Consider the following 23,944-nt stretch of genomic DNA (forward strand, 5'->3'; position numbering starts at 1 on the left):
GTCCAGTAGGGGGCGCTGCTCCCCTCTTCGCCGCCGCCCCGTGCCGCTCCATTCCATCCCCGTCGGTGTCGCGGAGGGACGTCGTTCCCCGCACGGTGGGGACCGTCATCTGAGCTCAGCTCAGTCAGGGTGGAGGTCGACGGAAGGAGATTTCGGATGTCGGGGACATGATGATGATAATCATTAATCTTCTCGTTTCGGGAAAACGTTCCTTTTGATCTCGGAGAAGAAGAAGAAGAGCGATGCTGATGATGCTGATGATGCTGACGGTGACGCCTCTTTGTCCCATCGGCGCTCTTTATTAAGGCAAAGGAACAGGATTACACTTACTTTACCCGAGAAATCGTCATCTGTTTCACTGCGCGATCCGTCCCTCGAAAACGCCGCTGGATACATCGTTCGATACATTTTGTTTCATTTCCGAGCGCCGCGTCATTGCGCGCGTCCGCCTGCAGCGCGCGGCTCAGAGACGATCTGATGTCACCGAGGCCTTTTTGGGGAGAAACAACACTGTCAGTGTTAAAGTCTTCAGAGACACAAGACTCAGTGGCGGGGCTGAAACCTTCAACACTGACTGGTGACACACGCATAGGTGTGAGTGTTTAATCATTGTTTTCTTTTACTGATACCTATTTTTTCTTCTGATTATTATTTTAGATATTATTCCGATGTTTATTTATTGTTTTGATCCGTAAACAACCAGGAACCCCTCAGATCTGGAAACTGTGTATTGCTACAGGATATGTTTCTCCATATGGGTATTTCTTCATAGCCCGTACACCCATTCCATCAGCGCTCCATCCGGTAGATGCTCCTCTCCCTCATCGTTCACCTCTGCCAGCTCTGCAGGTCCTTCCCCATGTTCAGCTCCGACAGACTCGCGGTGCCAGAGTATGTGGGTCGGCTCCAGACGCGCAGGTCGGGCTCTGAACCCAGAGCGGTGTCCCCGGGGGTTTCTGCCGATGTCCGGGAGGCCTTGGACAGCTCCATCCCCCTTCTCAGAGAGGCGATCGGAGCCCTCAAGTCGGCCAGGGACTCCTTGGATGTGGACGCCACCCTGCGAGCCGTCGCTAAGGTCTTCCAGCTCGTGGAGGAAGCCTGGGTTCTGCCCGCCATTGGACGCCAGGTTGCCGAGGAGATATGCAGTAGAATCCGCCTGGAGGGAGGGCTGGAGGTGCTGCTGCAGCTCCTTCAAACCCCCGCCGTAGAAGTGACTTATGAATCTGCCAAGTTACTGGAGCAGATTCTCATTGCAGACAACAGGTTGGACGCTCTTCCTCCTTGCTTGCTTCTCAGAAAGTATTTGTAAGCAAAAATAGTGCAATTTTATGTTTTTTGCTTGGAAACCACTCTGGACACCTTTTGGTGTCTGTGACAATGTTTTTCTTCATAATGTGGTAAAATGAGGGCCCTCTGTCCCTCAGAACTGCTGAATCCCTCTCAACACAGGGGCAGCTGGTAGCATAGTGGTTAGTGCCGCTGCCTTCCGATCTGAAGTTTCAAATTCTATCTACTGCTGTAGCGGCCTTGAGGAAGTTCCTTACCATGAATTACTCCAGTAAAGAGTTCCCCAAAGAGTAAAGAGCTTAATATTCTGAGTCAATCTGGAGAAATGCTACGTAAATGAATGTAAACATTCAAGATGAGTCTGAAAACTCAGACCAACTTGTCCATAAACTTTCACTACAATATCTCCGTTTAAAAGTGTCCTGTTTACCAATCCTGTATACAGCTGTTTGTAATGTACTGTATTCTGCAACAATGGTCTATTAGATTTATTTGCTGTACTTGTGGGGGGGCAGCCGGTAGCGTAGTGCTTAATGCCGCTTCCTTTGGACCCAAAAGTCACAGGTTCAATTCCATTATTTTCATAAAGAGCTATTCTCACACAGTAACACAGAACGCTGAACAAAGGCATAATACAAATGGACAAACAGATAGTTGGTTATATATTAAATTACTACATTACCCAGGCAGTTATTAAATACCTACTGGCCACGGAAGAAAAGAGCAAGAAACTCCCAACGGAAAGGGAAGGGAGAAGAAAAATCTCTGGGGATCCAAGTGCCAGTGGCTGCCGCCCCCCCCCCCCCCCCCCCCCTTCCTGGGTATTATAGATTAAAACTACTTTTGAATCAATTTACAGCTATATGCTATATAACAACATAGTCATCAGCTTTGAATCTCACCTCTTGCTGTAGTACCCTTGAGCCAGGTACTTACTCAAGTAAAATTACCCAGCTGTTTAAATGGGTAAATAATTATAAGAATCTTAACATTGTAAGTCGCTTTGGAGAAAGGCTTCAGCAGCTTCTGCCTGCCTTGCGTCCTGTCTTCCAGGGACTACGTCGCGAGGATGGGCCTCGGGGTGATCCTGAACCTGACCCGAAAGCAGGACGACGCCCAGCTGGCGCGGAGCACGTCTGGTATCCTGGAGCACATGTTCAAGCATACGGAGGAGACATCAGCTCAGCTCATAGGCGACGGCGCCCTGGACGCTCTGCTGTTCTGGTGCCGGGGCACGGACCCCACGGTGCTCCGGCACTGTGCCGTGGCCCTGGCCAACTGCGCCATGTACGGCGGCCACCGCTGCCAGCGCTTGATGATCGAGAAGCAAGCGGCCGAGTGGCTCTTCCCGCTGGCCTTCTCCAAAGAGAACGAGCTCATCCGCTTCCACGCCTGCCTGGCCGTGGCCGTGCTCGCCGCCAACCGGGAGCTGGAGAAGGAGGTGGTGCGCTCGGGGACGCTGGAGCTGGTGGAGCCCTTCATCGCTTCCCTGGACCCCGACGAATTCGCCCGTTGCCTGCGGGACAGCGCCGACTGCATGCAGGGCCGCACGGCTGCCGACCTGCAACAGCTGCTCCCCCTGCTGGACGGGACGCGTGTGGAGGGGAAGTGCATTGCGGCGTTCTACCTCTGCGTGGAGACGGGCATCAAGCGTCGCCAGCGCAACACCAAGGTCAGCCGAGGGGCGGAATGACATCGCCGCAGCTGATCGCTAGGAGAGCAGAATGTGCTTTTGTAATCATCTACTCGCATTATGACCTGCAGCCCTACATCTGCTCTTCCCTCCGATTTTAGATATTCCAGGAAATCGGCGCTGTTCAGAGCCTTAAGAGAATCGTCATGTACTCGAGCAATGGCACCGCCACCGGCTATGCCAAGCGGGCGTTGGCAATGATGGGTGAGGACGTCCCGCGGCGCATCCTGCCTTCCGTGCCCAACTGGAAGTGCTGCGAGGTGCTCACCTGGCTGCAGCAGATCGGCTTCAGCGCCTACTGTGGACGCTTTCAGGTGCGCCCGAGAATCTCCGCCTCTCAGATCATGGTCTTATCTACTTCACTCCGCCCATTTGACCCAGCGAGCCAAACCCGTGTCTACGAGTCCGCGCAAAACCGGTCCGGTCTACTGCCTCTTGGCCTCATCTGTGCTATGCTCTCTGTCAGGAGCTGGAGGTGGATGGAGACCTGCTCCTCACCATTACGGACCACGATCTGACCCATGACCTGGGCATGACCACAGGCATTACTCGCAAAAGGTCAGTGTTGGTCATGGTCAGGCTTTTTCCTAGAGAGCTTGTAGGGCTTTACCTTGTCCATCACATGCCCCAGACGCAAGCCGTAAAGACTATGGAAGCCTTTCCACGCTCCTCTTCTGTTTGTGTGCACTTTACCGCCACCTATTGGCTGGCGTGGTAATTGCAAATTGTGTTCAGACTAATGCAAAATTTATACAACAGATGAGCGAAGAAACGCGATTAAAAGTAAATGAAAAATATATCTTGAGTAATGCATAACTTGTCTGTTTGAAATGCAAGGAGCCAGTTTAACAAAAACAAATATTTTCTTGTGTGTATGTAAATATAATCGTATGTTGAAAGTCAGGACAGTGGTGAATAATTTGTGATTGATTTGTGTAGCTGATCGGTGCATTTAATGTTCTGGGTTTTTTTTCGTCACCCGTGTCTTGACTTTGAGGTTTCTGAGGGAACTGCGTGTCTTGAAGACCTATGCCAACTACTCAACGTGTGACCCCAACAACCTGGCAGACTGGCTGGCAGGAGTGGACCCGCGGTTCCGTCAGTACACTTATGGTCTGGTCCAGTCAGGGGTGGACCCCAAGAACCTGCTCCAAATCAGTGACGAGCAGCTCCTGTCCGACTGCCACGTGGAGAACGGCATCCACCGGGCCAAGATTCTCTCAGCAACCCGACGCTCATCCCAACCCTGCCTCACTGACTCCCAGCCAGAGGGTCCAGATGTTTTTGTCAGCTACCGAAGGACCACCGGCTCCCAGCTGGCAAGGTGAGGCGGGGACGCACAGGAGAGTGTGACTAGAGGCGAGTTTTGCAAAACCGGGCCAAGCGTGTTGTCTCTTCACTCTTCGTCCTTTCTCCAGCTTGCTGAAGGTACACCTACAGGTTCGTGGATTTAGCGTCTTCATTGATGTGGAGAAGCTGGAGGCTGGCAAGTTTGAGGACAAGCTGATCCAGAGTGTGGAGCGAGCACGCAACTTCATCCTGGTGCTGTCAGCCAATGCACTGGACAAGTGTATGGGGGACCTGGCGATGAACGACTGGGTACACAAGGTCAGGAATGGGTCACGGGGTCATGGGTCAAGGAATCGTGGGTCACTTAGTCATTTTTCTTCTGGTGTTGCTCAGATGCAACCAAGACATGCACCAAGCAGATGCTTCTATAGAAAGATATAATCTCCCTTAGGAAATCGTCACTGCAATGAATGGCAAGAAGAACATCGTTCCTGTCATCGATAACTTTGAGTGGCCTGATCCCAACCTGCTGCCAGAGGACATGAGGTCCATTCTCAAATTCAATGGTGTGAAGTGAGTAAAAGTGCACTCACTTTGTGATGGAACTGCAACGCTCTTGTTGGCTTAAACTCTTGCAGTTTAAAAGCTGCATTCTGCTACTATGCCCTGTTCCAGGTGGTCTCATGAATACCAGGATGCCACCATCGAGAAGATCCTTCGTTTCCTCAAGAGAAGTCGGTGCCAGGACCAGATAGATCACCAAGAAAATGTCCCGGAGTCACCAGATGCGCAGCAAGAATAGGACTCTGGAGCCTTGGTGCACTGACTTATTATTTTCTGACCTCATTCCTTTTGGTCCTACGCTACTCAGACCTACACAGAGCGTGCCCACAACCCTACCTCTGGTGGGTTGACCGGTCCTTCATGTGGATGTTGTTGGAATCTCACACGCGCAGTCTGAAGCCGCTTGTCCTGAGCAGGGTCGCAGTAAGCCAGAGCGTGGCCCGGCAGTCCAGGGCACGGGATGCACCCCGGGCGGGACGCCAGTCCATCACAGGGCACCCGAAGTAGGACTTGAACCCCAGACCCACCAGAGAGCAGGCAAAGGCCAAGCCCGCTGTGCCTCCGCCCCCCCGTTGCTGAAATCTTTATGCTGAAATGCATGTCTCTAAGAGTAAATGCAAATCTAGGTGTCTGACAGTTTGCAAATCGGACTTATGTTAAAAATTTACAAAAAATATACGATTCGGACACCTCGTGCGTAGGTCATGTATGTAGCTGTGCTGAGTCCTTGTCCTCGACCTGGTCTATATAGCTAGGGGTAGCATTGCTTTTTCCTCAGGGATATAACAGTGCAGGTCTCCTTCTTAAAGCTCCCAGTGTCCTGTGTATATTTTAGAAATTCAGGATCTTTCCCCTCGAGATTTTGCCTTAACTCCCTCATCACAAAGTATAGGAGGTTGTGCCATTGGCATTATGGCACTTAATGCTACATATCATTCAAGTTCTGCATTTACCATGACCCAGTCAATTTTTGACAGGTGCTTCTGTGTTATATAGTCTATCGATGAGCATTTGTTCGTGTGTTGCCGTTGTGGAGCTGAAATTGCATGTGCATCATTAAAGCTGCTTCCCTTCTAATGCATGACATACGAAGCTGTACGAGTGTCGACAAGAATTTCAGTCTTTTTATTTCCGTATCCTGATGCGGCTCCTGTACCAAAGAGCATCGGTGGATAAGCCAGTTCTCTGTGACTGTAATCATTGTAAGAAGTTCAGTGACCACAGGTCGCAACTGTCCCGTGTTTTCGGTCATGATGAGGGGAAAGATGTGTGATGAAACGTGGCAGTGCGTACGAGGATCTGAGTTCATGATCTGCGGAACTGGAAGCCTGAGTGGTCAAGGCAGTAACGTGTGACAGAAGAGGGCAGGAAGAGTTCAGAGATCAGAAACTTTGCTTCATAACCTAACATAACTGGACAACATGCCAACTCTGCAAAAGCTTTCCCACAGTATTTAAAGCAGATCTCTAAACCTCACTACTGAAAGTTACTACCTAGCAATAGAATTTTAACCTGACTCGTTCTTTGTAATAAACTGGAAATTTCCCCTCACAGTGTTTGCTTTCCTTTTAAATAATGTTGACAGATGTAGAGATCAGTGTAAAAGAAATGCAATACAACAATAACTGTACAAACCCGGTGCTGATTCAAGTAAATGATATGTACATGTATGTATAGTTATGTGCAGTATTTACATTCTTTTAGACATATCAGCTAAATGACTTTGGTAGCTACTGCACCGATTTGTTAAATCCGCTTGATGCGGAACAAAGTCTCACTGTGGTTTTGCACTCGGATGGTTCAACCGCAGCATCTTTCACTTCAGGCCGAATGGGGCCTCCTGTGCTCCCTGTTCTGTTGGTGGCTGCAACTGCTGATGGGCTCTTTCCTGTTGCCTTAAAACTTGTAGAACATGTATGATATTCAGTGAGATGCTGTCTATGACAACACAATACAGTGGACTCGTGATGCAATAAAAATCAAGGGTCGAGGACTAGTATTGTCTGTTTTAATTACAAATTGTAAATACATGCAGTATGAAAACTGACTTAATTCATAAAAGAACTGATTATTTACTAAAGCGTACATAGGCAGTATGACAAGCCAGGAATGCCGACTTCTTCTTGTTATGTTCCCTATTTGCTATTAGCTGTCCAGCTCAGGTTCGAGGTTACTTGACTTCCCTATTTGTTACTTCTCCAAATAAGCTCTGGTGAAATAGTGACCTCAAGTGGCCAGGTAAGGTGCTGCATGCTGACTTTTTCCCTCCATGCCCAGAATCCCCAATGAAGATCCCTTTCCCTGCCCCAGTAAGAGTAGACATCACTTAACTGGGGTTGTAACTTAAGTGTCACCAGAGCCTGCTAGCTGTCTGTGAGGGTCCTGTGTAATTCTATAATCACTTTGCTGAAACGGACCTAGGGTTCTGACCTGGATTAGAAGTAATTCGGTCAACAGACTAAAGCAATGTGCTTTGTGTTTAAATCAAACCCTAGCCCTTAAAACCATAAAGCTATTTAAAAAAAGCCTCCAGTTACAAATATGAAACTTTCCCTAATCCATTTTACTACATTTATTGCTGATGATAGCAGTAATTACTATTGAAACTGGATCTCTAAAATGATTTAAAAAAATCAATTTCTGAATAAAATTCATCATGTTAACTTTAGAACTTGTTATATTAAGTTCTTCAGTTGCAGGTAGAGGTAGCCATGGTTTTCAGAGTCAGTTCCCTCATGAGATGAATGAAAGTAAAATTCCCCGAAAGGCTCCGGCATTTGAAGCAAGGCTTCCATGTAAAGTCGGCTGAATGTGCGCATGATGACATATCCAAAGTACTTGTATGCATTTCCATTTCCCCACTGTCTCCTCTGACAGATCCAGCATGGGAAAAGTTCAAACTCCTTCACTGGTGCTATGAACTGGTAACAGCAGCAAGTAGGGACACTGTGGACCTTCGCCCTGCTGAGGTGGTGTCAGGACGTCTCTCTGTTGTCCCTGTCATCCAGATCCTGTCCCTGACACTGGAGGACCCTGTTCATGCACAGAAAGAGTGAACTGAGAACATCCTAGAGCTAAACCATCAATCATACAGTACACACACACCTACACACATTTAAAGGAACTACTCAGGTTTCTTGTATGGAGGTGTGAGAACTCAGCAATGAAGGAGCTTCGGAGTGTGATGACGGGCACAGCAGGACTTACCCGATTATAGCCGCTGGGACGAAGAGGACGGCGGCGGCCACCAGGAACGGCAGCCCTTTCATGATGGGCAGGGTGGCTGGGTAGAGGGAGCTGAAGACCCCGCTGGAGACGAAGGAACAGAGACCCTCCACGCAAGCCACAGAGGCGAAGAGAGCACCTGGGAGTGGCAGGAATCAGAATCTCATCTCCTACTGCAGTACCCTTGATCGAGGTACTTACCCTGAACTGACAGAGTAAAAATGACTCATCTTTATAAATGGGTGAATAACGAAGTAGCTCAGTATACTAACCTAACATTCTAAGATGCTTTGTAGAAAAGCTTGAGCCAAAACGAGTGAATAAAATTTTTAGAAAACTTTTAAAAATAAGTAAAAGTAACCGAGTAACAAGTATTTTTTGAATTTTCTATAATACCGCACCCTGAAAGGTCCTGAAGAAGCTCAAGGAGGAAATTTTGACCTTCACGTTTTCAGCCCTGCCACCCCCACCCCCTCAGGGTAGAAAGCACTGTTTCGCTCACCTTGTTCTGAAACATCGACCAGCTTTGACATCTTGGAACGCAGGACCGGTGTGCAAGTCAGGTAGAGGAAGCACAGGGCGTAACCTGTGGAGGACAGGGGTTCAAGGAAGGACCTGTGACACAGATTGATTAGCTGCTCACTGCCAGCAATGACAGAGAGAAGGGATGCAGAAAAAAAACTCAAAAGCAAAGGTTCTCGGTTCTGGCTACGATGTGGCTGAACGAGCTCCCCGTCCTTCAGAACTGCCGAATTCCTCTCAACATTCAAGAACGGTCTCAAAACACATTTCTTTCACATCCACTTCTCTCCCGATCTCCTGTCTGCTTTATAAACTTGTGCTACATTATCTGCTAAAAAGATTTTTTTACCGTGTACCAGTTCTATATCATGCTACTCGTGCAGCGTATGCTGGTTAAACAATAGTACTGGACTAAGTGGCTGTACTTTAAGAATCACGTCTGCATCTGCGCCTCTCTGTCTGTTGGTGAAATGCACTTTGTTTAAGCTGCACATCGCTTTGGAGGAAAGGGTCTACTAAATCAGTTACAGTAATGTAAATGTCCTCTGTGTTTGTGTGGGTTTCCTCCTGGCTCTGGTTTCCTCCTACACTCCAAAGAGATGTCCATTGGGTGAACTGGAGACCATAAATTGCTCTTAGTGTGTGAGTATGCGAGTATGTGTGTTACACTGCTCTATTAAACAAATAACTGCAGGTACTATGAAGAAAAAAAATTAATGTCATGGCTCCTACGGACAACGTGCAGTTTCATGTCAAATCAATTAGGTGGCGCCACGGCATTGACGCTGGAAAACACAAGGGAACAGGATGTCCCAGTCCTGACTGATCACACTGTGCTTTGAACCCTTACCCTGTTATATAGTGTGTGTGTGTGTGTGTGTGTGTGTGTGTGTGTGTTGAAAGCATGAGCATGGCGGTAACAGTAAAGGCTTTTATATGGCCTGCTGGGACATGTAGCTCATTGGATGATCTCCTGTGACGGTTGCTGCGCCTTGGACTTAAAACAGCACCGAGATACAAAGGGAGATCACCTGTTTACTTAATGCTGACACAAGTGAATTGGACACATTTCTGGAAAAAACAAGAGTACTGATGAAGACTCACAATTTCCCACATTTCCTTTCTGAAGTACATTACAAAACACACACACACACACACACACACATTTTCAGAACCGCTCGTCCCTGACGGGGTCACGGGGAACCGGAGCCTAACCCGGCAACACAGGGCGTAAGGCCGGAGGGGGAGGGGACACACCCAGGACGGGACGCCAGTCCATCGCAAGGCACCCCAAGCAGGATTCGAACCCCAGACCCAGCAGAGAGCAGGACTGCGGTCCAACCCACTGCGCCACCGCGCCCCCTGTCATTACAAAACAAATGTCTTTAATTCATCACTGCTGAACCGTGGGAAATGAGGTGCTGTAGACCCACCTCTGCTCCCCACTGGTGTTTGTTTACCTGTGAACATGAGCGCAGTGGTGTTGGCCACTGAGAAAACCACCAGGCCGGCTATGTTGGAGGCCAGCCCCGCCAAGGCCACCCAGGAGTCGGCTAGGCACAGCTGCATGGTGCGGAGGCCCAGCAGGCTGCTCAGGTAGGCCAGGTGCAGTGCGGCGGAGCCCCAGCCGATGAGTTCGGGCCCCCAGCAGAGCGGCGAGCTCAACTCGTACAGCACGTACAGGTCTTTGGAGCCAAAGTGCACCGTCACCACCAGGAAGAAGCAGAACAGGTAGAGCCACAGCGATGCCCGTCGCCGCACCCCGCTAGACTGGCTGCAGTAGAGGCGAACCACCGCGCGGTGGTGCTCACGGGTGAAGATCCGCGCCCCTCCCGGGTCAGGGGTCCTTGACTCCGGGACGAAAAGGTACACGTACAGGGCTGCAGCCAGGTTGGTGGCAACAGCCAGCCAAAAGGGGTTGATGTACCTGAGACGGAAACAGAGTAAAGTGACTGCAAAGTAACAGCGCATTTACTAGGTTGCTGCTTACAGTTATCCATTTAGCTGATACTTTCCTCTAAAGCGATGTTAATTACACTGATTTACCCATTTATACAGCTGGGTAATTTTTACTGCAAAACGTGGGGTAAGAGAAACAGGACTGGAACCTGCAAGTACTGTACGCAAAGGCAGCAGCTCTAACCACCACAGTACCCTGCTTCCTACTACTCCGCTTTGCTTTAAAAGAAACCCTAAACTAAACAAAAGCTTAAAAAATACTACATTAATACTACAGACAACATAACTGTACGTGAAGGTAATCAGTTTTCAGCGCAATACATTGAACACTATTCTTTGTGTTCTTATGATTTTTAATGGGCTGCATGGCTCAAAAAAGGGCCAGAACTGGTTAAGAACCCCGCTGTAAGGTGGACTTGTTGCAATACGGTTTACACCGTCGCTATCCCTCCGCTCTAGGACAATGGCGGTTATACCCCTGAGCCTGGCGCCACTGGCCCCCGATGATGCTCGCCATCATTCCCGCCACGCCCAGACTGGCCTCCAGCACCGCCACGCGGAAGGTTCGCGAACCTCTGCTGCTGATGTCCGCCACGTAGGCGAAGCAGCCGGCGATGATGGCGTTGAAGTCCCCCGTGAGGCCGCTCAGCAGCCGCCCCAGGAGGAACCAGGCGACGGGGAGATGCAGGTACATCACCAGCAGGTAGACCAGGCCCTGAATGGCCAGGCCCAAGTTGGGGATGATCAGCACAGGCCTCCTGCCCACACGGTCACTCCAGGAGCCCAGCAGGGTCACCACCAGGAGACCCACTGCAAAGCCGCCCAGGTTAATGTACAGATTCCAGTGGGCGGTCAGGGACTCCACCTCCTGCCAGGAAATATATGTTCAGAGTAAAGGTCAGGAACATAATAAATATTTTACTTGTTATTCCTCTGTACCAACGCTGGATTAACTGCTCTGGCGGTCTTGAAAACTCTTATCTGTGCTGAACTGCAAAGGTACCGTATTTGAAACTAGGGTACAGGAGGGTAGTGGGGAGGAGAAGTAAATTCCAACGCAAAAGTAAATTCTCTTGTTTAACAGCGAACAGCTGTGGCGCTGAGCCAACAACATCCCGAAACAGCTCTGCAGGAACCTGCCGCTTTTCCTCCAAGAAAGACACACTCCTTAAGGTCACGCTGACCACCTTCCTTCTACTGCTCCTAAAGCCGCTTGGTGTCGACGCAAGGGAGCTGCGTTCTCCTTTTCCTCCTGTCGAAAGCCAAATAATGCACAAGCAGTAGCGGTGGCAGCAGGTGGCGCAGTGGTTAAAGCTACCAGCTCTGGATTTGGAGGTCACAGGTTTGAATCCCACCTGCTCTGAGCAACATATTTATCCTAAACTGATCCAGGTAAAAACAGAACAAAACAAAAAAAAATTCCAGTCATATCAATTAATAAATTGTCCTAAGTTACCCCCAGGCCTGGAGAAAAAAAGCGCAAGCTAAATGAATAAATGTGAGCTCCAGTCCCAATGGCTTTACTTCATCTTCCTCGATTATTGTGCTTTATATAAAGAATTAGTACATTTTTTCGATGCTTTATTCAACCCTAATAGCCATATATTCAGACAATTTACCGACGGGGGTATTACTGTAATTCACTGAGCTACAGCAGCAGTAAAGGGGGCGGGACTCGACCCAATAACCCTCAGGTTACAAGTATGCAAATCACATCCTTAAGCCTTTCCGAATTAACAGCTCCTGCGATGACTAATTTAAGGAAACAAATCGCTGCCGGTTCCACTTCTGCTTCCAGTCGGTCCCACCTGTTCCGCCGCGTCGGGCGGCCTAGTAGAGCCGCCGCATCCCCGGTCTCGAGTGCCGTTGTATCCGAGGTCGGCGCTGATGCGCTCCCACAGGTACTGCGTGTAGAGCGGCCTCTGCAGCGCCACCGAGAACATGGAGAGGAAGATAGCGGGCTCCACGGTGACGCCGAGCGGGCAGGAGAGCGGCGGGCGCCCGGTGGCTGTGCGGCTCCGCGTCTGCGCGTCCTTCTCCACCGCCGCGGGCGTCTCGCAGACATTCTCGAGGCTGGAACCCGAGTCCGACGGACCGGCGAGGAAATCTTGCGGGAGAATGGCGCTCGTGTCCGACTCCTCCATGTTAAAAGTGCCGTGAAACGCCGTAAAGCGCGAGGTTCGGAAGCGCGGCAGCGAGAGCTCGTCAGGGCGCCATTGCGCGGCGCGAGCTCGAGCGTCATAAATCGCTCCGTTTTCCTTTAGTTTGCGCAATAACGTGGGTTAAAAAAAAAAAAAAACACCAGCGTATGCGGTATATGCTTTTAAAACTGCGGACGTGTTAAGCTTATCCGAAAGAAAGCGTAACTGCAAAAAATCATAAATGATTGAATGAAGCAAGCAAAACATATTAGTGTTTTTAATATTAATAAGAGAGGATTCGGCTCTGCTTTCACCGTCGCCACACTGGACTGGAGCAGATGAGCCGAGGGCCACGTACATACTGAACATTTTCTGGCATCGTCCTCATCCACAGCTGCGCCAGCAGGGGGTGCAGTGGTTGGCGCAGTGGTTAGCGCTGCTCCTGCTGTGGCCTGTACTGTGCAGTACAGTAAAAATGGCCTGCGGGATACCTGCTAGCGTAGTGGCTAGAGCTGCTGCCTTTGCTTTGGCCTCGCAGGGTGGCGGTTCAAATCTCACCTGCAGCTGTGGTACCTTTGAGCAACGTCCTTACCCTAAAATTACCGCGCTGTATAAATGAGTAGATGACTGTAAGGTGCTTTGGAGAAAAGCACCATGTAAATGAGTGTACGGCTAAGCTGCTTCAGAGTTGAGTTTCAAATACGTTTATTCATTTAGCGGACGCTTTTCTCCGAAGCGACGTGCGTCTCGCAGAAAGGACGATGCGTGCGGACGCTTGGATGCAGGCGCGTGTTTTTAAGCGCGGTTAGTTTGTCGCTTTCCGCCACGTGAACCGATTTTCACGAGTCGCTCCGTGAAACTCGACATTGGCGATTCCTGATCGCCTCCCTACTAATAAATAGTAGGTCAAATAGATTAATAAACAGAAATAATACGCTGACCGGAGACTCGGCGGCTGAGGTTTTATAAGATCATCTAAAAGTGCTGTCTGTTGTCGGAAACAGACCTTCGGGTGAAACGGTTTTTTTTCCCTCAGGCCTATAATTCAGCCCTTCCATAAAGTTACCCAGTCAGCACGATGCAGGTGACCTGTGGAGTTCACCATGCTTACACCGGTACAACCCTTCAGACTCCGCTTACTAGGCCGGACTCCCACGTGAAAGTCTGCGTTGTGCATTTTTGTGTCTCGTTACCCCAGTTAATGATTAAGTTGTTCATGAGTGGACCTCTGCGAACGGAAGATTACCCACACGTTCTATCGGACGGCATACGGCCCCGTATCTCCACGGGGAAACTGATCAGTCAGCAGTTTCTTCGAAGACAGGTGGAAATGTCCTGGCAACATTTCTCTCGAATAATGAGGACAAAATTAATGAGAATTGCAGGGCTCTACATGCCCACATTGTGATGCGGAACTACAGTATTTTTTATTACATCAAAATATTGCCGGAAGCACCTCCGAACTTGCCCTAACAGTCTGAATTTTGACTTGTGATGCAATTTTCTATTCTTTAGTAATGTCTTATTTAGCTTCTGAAAATGTGAAGGTTTATGCATATGTATACACACATATACAGTACGCTGTGTGTGTGTGTATTTCGAGAGGTTTTTGGTGGCCCCATAACCAGTTTACGCAGACCTTTACTGGATACTAAAGGTTGTCTATTGCAATAAAAGGCCAACGGTAACTGTTGTGCAACAGTTGTGCAAAAACATATAATCTTTTAGTGCATCGTGCTAGAAAATCACATATATCATTCGACCCTCAGCCCGAGGCATGAAATAGTTGAGAAATAGCCCTTATGGTGTATGTAAAATATTTTGTCGTTACTGCTTTTATGATCCAGTGACATCTGCAATAAGTCAATTTACAAAGAGCTTTGCAGTCATTTACACTGATGAAAGTTAAGCAAAGGTCTTTGACAATAGCGCCACTTCCTAGAAATTATGATGACACGTATATATTGCTATAACATCACATTTTTTTAAAGGTTCATTTCCATAAAATAAACTTTTATTGTTCGAACTATGTGTTTTTCTTACCGCATAATTATTTCAAATTAGACCTTAAAGACTGAAATCTCTTTCAATATCTTTAAACCGAAGTTTCATAGTTGAAGAATCTATAACGAAAAGAGAGAAAGTACACACACACACACACACACACACACATTTTCAGAACCGCTTGTCCCGTACGGGGTCACGGGGAACCGGAGCCTACCCGGCAACACAGGGCGTAAGGCCAGAGGGGGAAGGGGACACACCCAGGATGGGACGCCAGTCCGTCACAAGGTACCCCAAGCGGGACTCGAACCCCAGACCCACCGGAGAGCAGGACTGCGGTCCAACCCACTGCGCCAACGCACCCCCCTTCAAGAGAGAAAGTAGCTGTCATTTAATTATATTTGTCAGGAGTCCAATGCTCCTTTATCTTAAGACATTTTATTGCTGGTTGTAAGCTTCCTTTCCAGCAGTGCATCTCTACTGTATTGTCCTTGAGCTTCATCATAAAAGGAAATTATCAGCATAAGCATCATGAAAAAGCCTCATTTTTTATATATGATATTCCTATATATATTCCTCCTCCTCCGCCTTTCCAGCAGCAGTGTTTCTTATTATTATTATTGGGATATGCGGTTGTAGATATTTTATTATTATTTTTATTATTATTTTTTTTTTTAAGTGCTCAGCTTACAAATACTTACTAGTAATACTTACAAGTACTCTGGCTTAGAATCCTTTGGGATAACCATAAACACTGCTACCAGGAATCAAATCAGACCAGTCAACTTCCTCCCTAAAATAATTTAGCTGGTTTGATTCATCTCATCAGCCATGACGTTAAATTAATTGTTTTTTGCCTTTTTCATCATGTTCAAATATCTTGTTTTTTTTCCGAGTATTTTCCGAGTGATTACTCAACCAAATCTCTTTATAAATTTGAATGTATCCCAGTGGAAGTTGATTATATGCTAATACCTGAGTATTACATATTTAGTCTGTATAAATTTGAACAAAGAACAGAATCATGAAAAAAAGTCTCTTCTTGGTCACAACTTGAGATCTCTTCTCACATACCATTGGCTTTGAGATAGGAATCACCGCGGCCCATTAATAAAAGTCACAGATGAGGCCAGGCTCATGTCATTGTTTCAACACTCACCTCCGATTTCTGTCCTCCTCCTTCTGTTGTTTAGCGCCAAACAGACTTGACAAATGAAATATTTCTTTGTTTTGTGATGATGGGGGGAAGTGTTTCTCCATTTCAGCATTTTTGGAATCACTCAAATGTAATCTTCTCCCAAAATGTCTCAAAGGTTCAATTAGAGTTTGTTGGTTTTTGGCAGCTCAGATATATTATGGAAGAAGATTTTTATTATCATGATTTGGCGTCACTGCTGTAATTTCGTAAACATGGTAATCAATAGTACCGCTCTGGAGTTGTTGATGACCACTGCGAACTGTTTTTGACCATTTTCAGTCCTTCACAAACACCACAGGTCCTTCTTTTCTGCGGGAAAACAGACCACTTATGTTAGAAAAACTTCAAGAGATCACGAGTCGGCGTTTACATGGTTTACACTGGTAACATATGTTTACCGTTCACATTACTAACTGCGATAGGACGTTTCTATATCTTTCAGTCTGAGCATTAAGAAATGTTCATCCTATGCAGAATTTTTCCAGTCATTCTTGCCATTTTCATCTTGCATTCTGCTGATAAATCCCTCCCATAATTGTGTGGGTTAATGTTTAATTTACTCTCAGGGATATATATATATATACTCTCATTTGATGGGTCATACTTTCTTCCAACAACATTATTCCTGCTGAACAGAATGGCTCCCACTGCCCTCAGAATTATAGCTGGGATTTCGAAATGGATGTGGACTTACCGTAATTACCTCATTATCTACCTGACACCGCTGCTCATCCTAGCTCTGCCATTGGTCATCAACACTTCGGTAAAAGTTTCTCTATTTATTCTCTCTTTCTGTATTTAAATGTATAATAAATAAATATATCAACACGCGTGTGTGTATATATAAAGGCCCGGTCCTAATGTCCACTTAGTTTGTGCTGCCTGTCTGGAGCCAGACAACAGGATGTCCAGGGTGTGGAGATACCCACCTTGCTTCAGAACTTCTCTCTTCAGGGTTGTGCGCTGTCTGCTTGAACTGGGATCTCAGGCCACCCTGTTTGTGAAGATTCCTAATTAGAAGCACACTTTGCTTTTCGTCAAGTCAAGCGCGTGTGGCAAAACAGTTTTTTTCAGTCATCTACCAAGTGAAAAAAACAATTTATGCAGTTACATAATGCTTCAAATGCACAAGATATATAAATATGAAGATTCAACTGCACAAGATCTCTGAAGTTTGACATTTTGTAGTAATATTAATGTCATGCTTTTCATTTGGTTCACTTGCTAAAATAAAAAGAAAATTCTTGTTTGTTATTATTCACTTTCAACTGACCACTGATGAGAAAAATCTGCCAGAATTTTTTTTTTTTTCCCGTCAGCTGTTTAATTGCACTTGAGTTTATATCTGTAAGGAACAAAAGATCATAATCATTAATCTTTATGGCACTTTTTGATAACAGAAATAAAGCAGTAGTCAGTACTTTGATTTTCTGTGAACAGAGTCTGTTGTAATATGGATTTTAATGACCGTTCAGTTAACTGATTAAGGAATAGTACTATAGGACATAGCGTATCATGTGTGGATGTTGCGGGCTTTCAGAATAATCTGTATCGAGATGTGGCAATCGTGACTTTTACTGCTCCTTCGTGTCTGTTGCTCCTAGACACCCATTTAAACACACACACACACACACACACACACACACACACATTTTCAGAGCCGCTTGTCCCATACGGGGTCGCGGGGAACCGGAGCCTAACCGGCAACGCAGGGCGGAAGGCCGGAGGGGGAGGGGACACACCCAGGACGGGACGCCAGTCTGTTGCAAGGCACCCCAAGCGGGACTCGAACCCCAGACCCACCAGAGAGCAGGACCCGGTCCAACCCACTGCACCATCGCACCCCCTGCTCCCCATTTAAAAACATTTATCCATATTTTCCTTCACAGAAAGAATGGATTCGACAGTCAGGTCAGAAAACAAGTCGAAATTATAAGTAGCAAGCTGACTGAGATTTATAATTCCGATATAAAATAGCCACCGCTCCAGGTTATTTTCATTTTCATTTTATTTTCTTCTGATAAGCTGGGAAGGACTTCCCGGAGACACCGAAAAGAAAATAATCTAAACAAGATGGTTTGTCTCCTGAAACTCTATCAGCCATGACATTGTGTGAAGTTTCTTTGGGTTTGCTGGCTGCCGCCCAAATGATGACAGGAGTTATTAATTGGCCGAAAATAGACGGCGCAGCACAGCTGAAGCAGTTGCTCAAAGCGTACTGTCGGCATGAGTGCAGCGTGTGGGTCTTGACAAGAAGACTTTAGGGTGGCAAGCTTTGTAGGGGCCCAAAAAGGCCCAAGCTTTCCTGTTAAGGTTGTTTAAAATCCAGCATCAAAAGGTGAACTAGGAAACTTTTATGTCTGTGTTTTCATGTGTACGTTTAAGTTCTGGGGCAGTGGTTAGCGCCGTAGCCTTTGGCTCGGTAGGTGACAGGTTTGAATCTCACCCGCAGCTATAATCCCCTTGAGCAAAGTACTCAACCTTAAATGATTCTTTCAAAGCTCCCATGCTGTATAAATGGGTAAATAATTGTAGGTGGTTTAACAATGTAAGTTGCTTTAGAGAAAAGCATAAGATAAATATGTGTGTGATTCTATTTGTGTAAAAGTGTGTATGTTCGCAGAAAGGGCCATGTGTTTGTGTGCTTGTCTCTGTCCCTCTGTATATATAACTGTGTATGTCGGTTTATGATCATGTCTGTACGCATGGCCTATATGTATCTTTCTAAGTGTCTTTCTAAGCCAGTACAATGCAAGTGTGTGTTTGTGTGTGTGTGTCTCACTGGCCCTGCTGCTGTGCTGCAGGAGGCGAAATGTGGCTTTGTCATCATCCTAATGGCCCTGTACTGGTGTACGGAGTGCTTACCCCTGGCCATCACAGCCCTCCTCCCCATCATTCTGTTTCCCATGATGGGCATCCTTGAGGCCAGTGAGGTAAGAGAACTGTCCCCATCCCTGCACTGTCCCTCTCTGGGACAGACGCTCTGGCACAGGGTAACAGATCTGAACATTACCTTCCTCCTACACCTCATTCATGTAGAAATTGTTCTGATGCCGGTGGTTGAGACACTTCAGCCACTGGTTGGGGTATTTAATGAAGGCACTTCTCAAAGGACCCAAAGATGCTGAAGGATTTAATGAGAACAACATGTATCTATGTCTGCAGGTGTCTATCCAATATCTGAAGGACTCCAACATGCTGTTCATGGGGGGCCTGCTGGTGGCCATCGCCATAGAGCACTGGAATCTGCACAAGCGCATCGCCCTGCGGGTGCTCCTCTTGGTGGGAGTGAGGCCGGCTTTGTGAGTAGTCCAAACCGTTCCTCTCTGAGGGGTCAACTGTAGCGGAAGTAGGTGTCCAAGGCTCATTGTCCTGTCCTCCGCTTCCCGCCCCAGGCTTATGATCGGCTTTATGAGCACCACTGCCTTCTTATCTATGTGGATCAGCAACACAGCTTCCACCGCCATGATGCTGCCCATTGCCCACGCCGTGCTGAACCAACTGAGTGCCACCGAGGCTGAGGCTGATGACAAGGAACTGCATGGCGGATTGGACAACTTGGCTTTTGAGATGAATGATTTGCAGGACACCAAACCTCAGAAAGAAGTCATGGGTATGTGTGCACAGGGGTGCAGAACTGAGATATATGTGAACTGTCTTTTCTCCTTCCAAAACACATGGAGCATTTGCTGTAACTCATAAGCATGCTTCTCTGACCTAGACTGCCAGGGTCCCGTCAAAATGACGTCAAAGTTTCTGAGCTGAACTTTCAAGCAATGAACAGACAGATAAAGTCTTCCCTGAACTCTCTAAAAGTTCTCCCAGACAACGGTGTATTAATTAACATTGTAAGAGCATCATGGGTGCCAGGTGATGGTGATGGTGCTGGGGGCAGGTGGTAAGGGGAAGAGTCTTAGCTTTTCCTTTTGCCTTTTAGATGCGGTAAAGATCACCGAGGATGTGACCTCGGCCTTCGAGCAGAGGAGGCAGAAGAGGGAGCAGAAATACCTAAAGCTGTCCAAGGGCATGAGCTTAAGTGTGTGCTATGCTGCCAGCATTGGTGGGACAGCCACTCTGACTGGGACCACACCGAACCTCATCCTCAAGGGCCAGATGGACCAGTAAGTCCAGACCTGAAACATTCCTGCAGTTCTTGGAACACATGGTGCCTTCAAAGGCCAGCTGTGTAGCCTATCTAAACACACACACACACACACACATTTTCAGAACCGCTTGTCCCTTACGGGGTCACGGGGAACCGGAGCCTACCCGGCAACACAGGGCGTAAGGCCGGAGGGGGAAGGGGACACACCCAGGACGGGACGCCAGTCCGCCGCAAGGCACCCCAAGCGGGACTTGAACCCCAGACCCACTGGACAGCAGGACTGCGGTCCAACCCACTGCGCCACCGCACCCCCAAACCTATCTAAACAGGATATGGTAATACACTGGTATACAGTAGGGTTCAGTCCTGATAGTGATGAACCTCACGTTTATGGTTGTTTTAGCTTCAGCTGTTAATCATAACCTGTCACTGTATTGCTTTTAATGAAGCTCAGCTGAATTTTTGTTGAGTGGTATGGTGATACAATGGGTAGTTCCAGTGCCTTCCAGCTCCTGGTCTGTGTATAGGTATGTGCAAGTGAGTGTGTGTGATTGCCCTGCGATGGACTGGCATCGTGGCATCATGGTTCAACTAGGTTTGAGCGACGTGACTCGGTCAATCAACAGCTGTCATGATCAATTAATTAAGCCCCCTGTTGCAGTAACAGTGAGGTTCATCATGACCAGGCTTGAAAACCTTGTAGATGGTATGCACAGAGCAGAAGAGCTGGAATGTACTTGAGTCTGTTGTCCTCCAGTGAAACATTTCAGCCAGACCCCGGCATATCTGTGGCAACCACGGAAAGTCTCATGCAAGGGTCTCTTCTCTCGACAGGCTCTTCCCCAACAGCTCCGGGGTGATCACCTTTGCCAGCTGGTTTGGCTTCTCCTTCCCCAACATGCTTCTGATGCTCATTCTCTCCTGGTTCTGGCTGCAGTTCATGTACATGGGACTCAAGTAAGAGAGACATCCACGGAATATTTAGCAACTCATGCCGAGATCTCATTGTTTTAAAAGGACCTGATGGGAAAATCGATATAGATTTGGCACAGAGTTGGTTTCTTTATTCAAAAAAGTTAAAAAGTTAAGTAAAAAAAGTTAAAAGTTATGGTCCAGGTAAACATAAAGATTCATAAAGGCTTATCATTGTGATGAAAGGCTTGCTGATGTATCTCATGCACACTGTATATGACTGATACTGTTCCTCAGCATGAAGAAGTCATTTGGCTGTGGCTCAAGTAACGAGGGAGATAAGGAGGCCTATCAAGTGATGAAGAATGAGTACAAGAAGCTGGGTGACATCAGTTTTGCTGAGGGCACCGTGCTCGGTATCTTCATCCTCCTCGTGGTGCTGTGGTTCACAAGGGACCCAGGTTTCATACCTGGCTGGGCAACCGTGCTCTTTAACAAGGAGAAGGAGTGAGTATCCTCCTGGCCATCGGTCTCACCAACCAACACTAGATGTTCTTCACACTTGGAATGCATGCTAAATTCCGGTAGCCTGTTTAGCAGCAACTTGATTGGTCTTTTCTACGAGGAAACCGAAGCGAATGACGGTGTCTGCTTTCCTCCAGGTTTGTCACTGACGGCACAGTGGCCATATTCATTTCCATGCTGTTTTTCATCGTCCCGTCCCAGTTACCACGATTTGGCTGCTGCAGAAGAAACACAGACATAAGCGGTAAGTGTGTCCTGGGGTCTCCTCAGTGACATGAACTCAGAGGTCAGCGCCATTCCTCGTGTCTTAAACTTCTTTTATTATGTAAACAAAGTGGTTGTCAAAATGATTAAGCACAGCAGAGCCAAGGTGAAGAGCCAGGCGACGATTTCACGACAGCTTGTCTCCTGGGACTTCAGTGGGATCATCTCCTTGCTTGTGTAGATACCATCCTCAGCTGATGGGAGGTGTGGATTGCCAAGGTCACTCTTAATTGCTCATGCTCCCGATTTTACTTTGCAGAGGACAGCCACAAAGCCCCGCCGGCCCTACTCACCTGGAAAGTGGTCCACGAGAAGATGCCCTGGAACATCCTTCTGCTTCTGGGTGGAGGCTATGCTTTGGCGAAGGGAAGCGAGGTACTCAACTCAACATTCCCAACAATTATACAGCCAAAGTCTGCTTCATGTAATCCATATGTCTCTGTTTATTGCTCTGGCACTCTCACCCTTCTCCCATAAGTTTATAAATATGATCACCTATTCCTACGTGATGATATTTCCTTGGCTCAGTGTATCTCAAAGGTGGCAATTCTATTTAAAGAGGCTGCAGGGTATGGCGCTTTCATTATGTGTCAACCCTTAATTGCTTCATTCAGGTAATTTTGCTTTCGTTGGGCACTAAATCATCTCACCTACTGTGTCAGGCATAAATCAAGAGCTAATTGACGGGTACCTCTAACTGATGCCTTGTGGCCCTCGAGAACTGGGATTGCCCACCTCCTATCGCGTGTATGGATTTTCCCTGCTCCATGAGGGTAAGAGATGCTCAGAAGGGTGGACTGCTGAAGGTTCTGTGTGGTGTGGCTTCCATGTGCAGGCTTCTGGGCTGTCCATGTGGCTGGGAGAGAGCCTGACCCCCTTACAGAAGATCCCACCCTTTGCCATTTCTTTCTTGCTCTGCCTGCTGGTGAGCACCTTCACCGAGTGCTCAAGCAACACAGCCACAACCACACTCTTCCTGCCCATCCTGGCCTCCATGGTAAGTCTCCCTGCCCCAGCCCCTTGTCTGAAAGAGTCATCCCTCTTGCTGAAGGATGTGGCCAACCTTGGTCCTTGCCAGCTGTGCTGTACACTGGTTTCTCATCACTTCAGGTCTCAGTTGCTTTACTGAAGTAATTAACTGGATTATTATTTGCTCCCCTCTCCTGTTTTTGGGCATAAATCAGATGCTATTTGAGACATATATTCTGTAAAAGATGTTGTATCATCGCCTTGAGCACTTGGGTTGGCCACCCCATGCCAGTTTGATGCACGTTCGGTCCCAGCTGAATTCCAGTGCTGCAAGAGAACATTGCTAACGCATCTATATATTGTCAAACGTGCTCGTAAATCAGCTTTATTGCGTGGAAGAAAAAGACAGCGTGTCTCGAATTGTACAAAATCTGGCGACAGCGAGAGTTCGTGAACGGTAACGAGGCCTTCAGCGAAGGCGGTGTTCCCTGTCGGTCACCGTGCTCTATTTCTGTGCTCCATCACCATCAGGCCATCGCCATTAAGCTGAACCCACTCTACGTCATGCTGCCCTGCACCGTCTGCGCCTCCCTCGCTTTCATGCTCCCCGTGGCTACTCCGCCCAACGCCATTGCCTTTTCCTACGGGCAGCTCAAGGTCTTGGACATGGTAAGGTCCTTCAGATTGAGCCCCAGATCTAGGCTGTCCTCATGGTGGACACCGTCCATAACGGGTGCATCGCTCTCCTGTGTGCAGGCTAAGGCCGGCGTCATCCTGAACCTCATCGGCGTGCTGACGATCAACCTCGCCTTGAACACCTGGGGCACGGCGATGTTCGACCTGAACACATTCCCCTCCTGGGCCAACGTGACCAGGGCTGCCTAAGCCTCCCTCTCTGCGACACTCTGGGAGGAGAGGGAAGAGGACAGAACGGTGACTGAGCAATCCCCAGCTGGAACCAAAAACCCACCCGAGGGTGGGGTGGTGAAAATGCCAGGTTGTCTTCTTGTTGGACCATAGCAAACTGCTCCCCTTCTCCTTACCCAAAAAACTCACCCAGCCTCAACCCGGGGGTCCCTCCATGACCTCAGTCCCACCCAGCAGTCACACCTCAACAGCATCAGCAGGGTGGGGGGGGCAGGTGGGCCTGTAAATTATAAAGGCCCCGTCCAAGTTAAGAGTTTAATACTCCTTGCTTTAGCTAAAATGAAGAGAAAGGGAAATATAAGGTTGCCTTCTAATGAAGGATTTCCCGTTTCTCTTTTTTTAAAATAAATAGTCTATGA

General features: G+C 47.8%; 3 protein-coding genes across 9 annotated transcripts; 2 read left to right on the forward strand and 1 right to left on the reverse strand.

Moving 5' to 3' along the window:
* Positions 1 to 212: 212 nt before the first annotated feature.
* On the forward strand, positions 213 to 6,767 carry sarm1 (sterile alpha and TIR motif containing 1). 5 transcript variants are annotated; one of them, XM_018748724.2, is made up of 9 exons: positions 213 to 594; positions 842 to 1,263; positions 2,341 to 2,959; positions 3,082 to 3,294; positions 3,447 to 3,538; positions 3,978 to 4,304; positions 4,399 to 4,588; positions 4,722 to 4,843; positions 4,946 to 6,767. In XM_018748724.2, the coding sequence occupies exons 1-9, from the start codon at positions 478 to 480 to the stop codon at positions 5,070 to 5,072; spliced, it is 2,229 nt and encodes a 742-aa protein (XP_018604240.2). In that variant the 5' UTR covers positions 213 to 477; the 3' UTR covers positions 5,073 to 6,767. The 5 variants fall into 5 exon arrangements, with proteins under 5 accessions (XP_018604240.2, XP_018604243.2, XP_018604242.2 ...); XM_018748727.2 differs by having other exon boundaries at positions 513 to 594; positions 850 to 1,263; XM_018748726.2 differs by having other exon boundaries at positions 528 to 594; positions 773 to 1,263.
* Positions 6,768 to 6,828: 61 nt separating this feature from the next.
* slc46a1 (solute carrier family 46 member 1) lies at positions 6,829 to 13,068 on the reverse strand. Of its 2 annotated transcripts, XM_018748728.2 has the most exons (6): positions 12,349 to 13,067; positions 11,017 to 11,408; positions 10,042 to 10,508; positions 8,562 to 8,645; positions 8,042 to 8,198; positions 6,829 to 7,867 (listed from the first exon to the last, which is right to left on the reverse strand). In XM_018748728.2, exons 1-6 carry the CDS (start codon positions 12,682 to 12,684, stop codon positions 7,810 to 7,812), a joined length of 1,494 nt encoding a protein of 497 aa, XP_018604244.2. In that variant the 5' UTR covers positions 12,685 to 13,067; the 3' UTR covers positions 6,829 to 7,809. The 2 variants fall into 2 exon arrangements, with proteins under 2 accessions (XP_018604244.2, XP_018604245.2); XM_018748729.2 differs by lacking the exon at positions 6,829 to 7,867 and having other exon boundaries at positions 8,038 to 8,198; positions 12,349 to 13,068.
* Positions 13,069 to 16,550: 3,482 nt separating this feature from the next.
* On the forward strand, positions 16,551 to 23,688 carry slc13a2 (solute carrier family 13 member 2). 2 transcript variants are annotated; one of them, XM_018748553.1, is made up of 12 exons: positions 16,551 to 16,652; positions 18,688 to 18,816; positions 19,049 to 19,185; positions 19,279 to 19,464; positions 19,867 to 20,004; positions 20,823 to 20,945; positions 21,198 to 21,407; positions 21,563 to 21,669; positions 21,949 to 22,064; positions 22,525 to 22,686; positions 23,190 to 23,327; positions 23,415 to 23,688. In XM_018748553.1, the coding sequence occupies exons 1-12, from the start codon at positions 16,566 to 16,568 to the stop codon at positions 23,541 to 23,543; spliced, it is 1,662 nt and encodes a 553-aa protein (XP_018604069.1). In that variant the 5' UTR covers positions 16,551 to 16,565; the 3' UTR covers positions 23,544 to 23,688. The 2 variants fall into 2 exon arrangements, with proteins under 2 accessions (XP_018604069.1, XP_018604070.1); XM_018748554.2 differs by having other exon boundaries at positions 16,566 to 16,646; positions 19,279 to 19,489; positions 19,832 to 20,004; positions 21,563 to 21,673; positions 21,956 to 22,064.
* The last annotated feature ends 256 nt before the right edge of the window (positions 23,689 to 23,944 follow it).

The sequence above is a fragment of the Scleropages formosus genome, chromosome 10, assembly GCF_900964775.1.
Source record: "Scleropages formosus chromosome 10, fSclFor1.1, whole genome shotgun sequence".
Classification (NCBI taxonomy): domain Eukaryota; kingdom Metazoa; phylum Chordata; class Actinopteri; order Osteoglossiformes; family Osteoglossidae; genus Scleropages; species Scleropages formosus.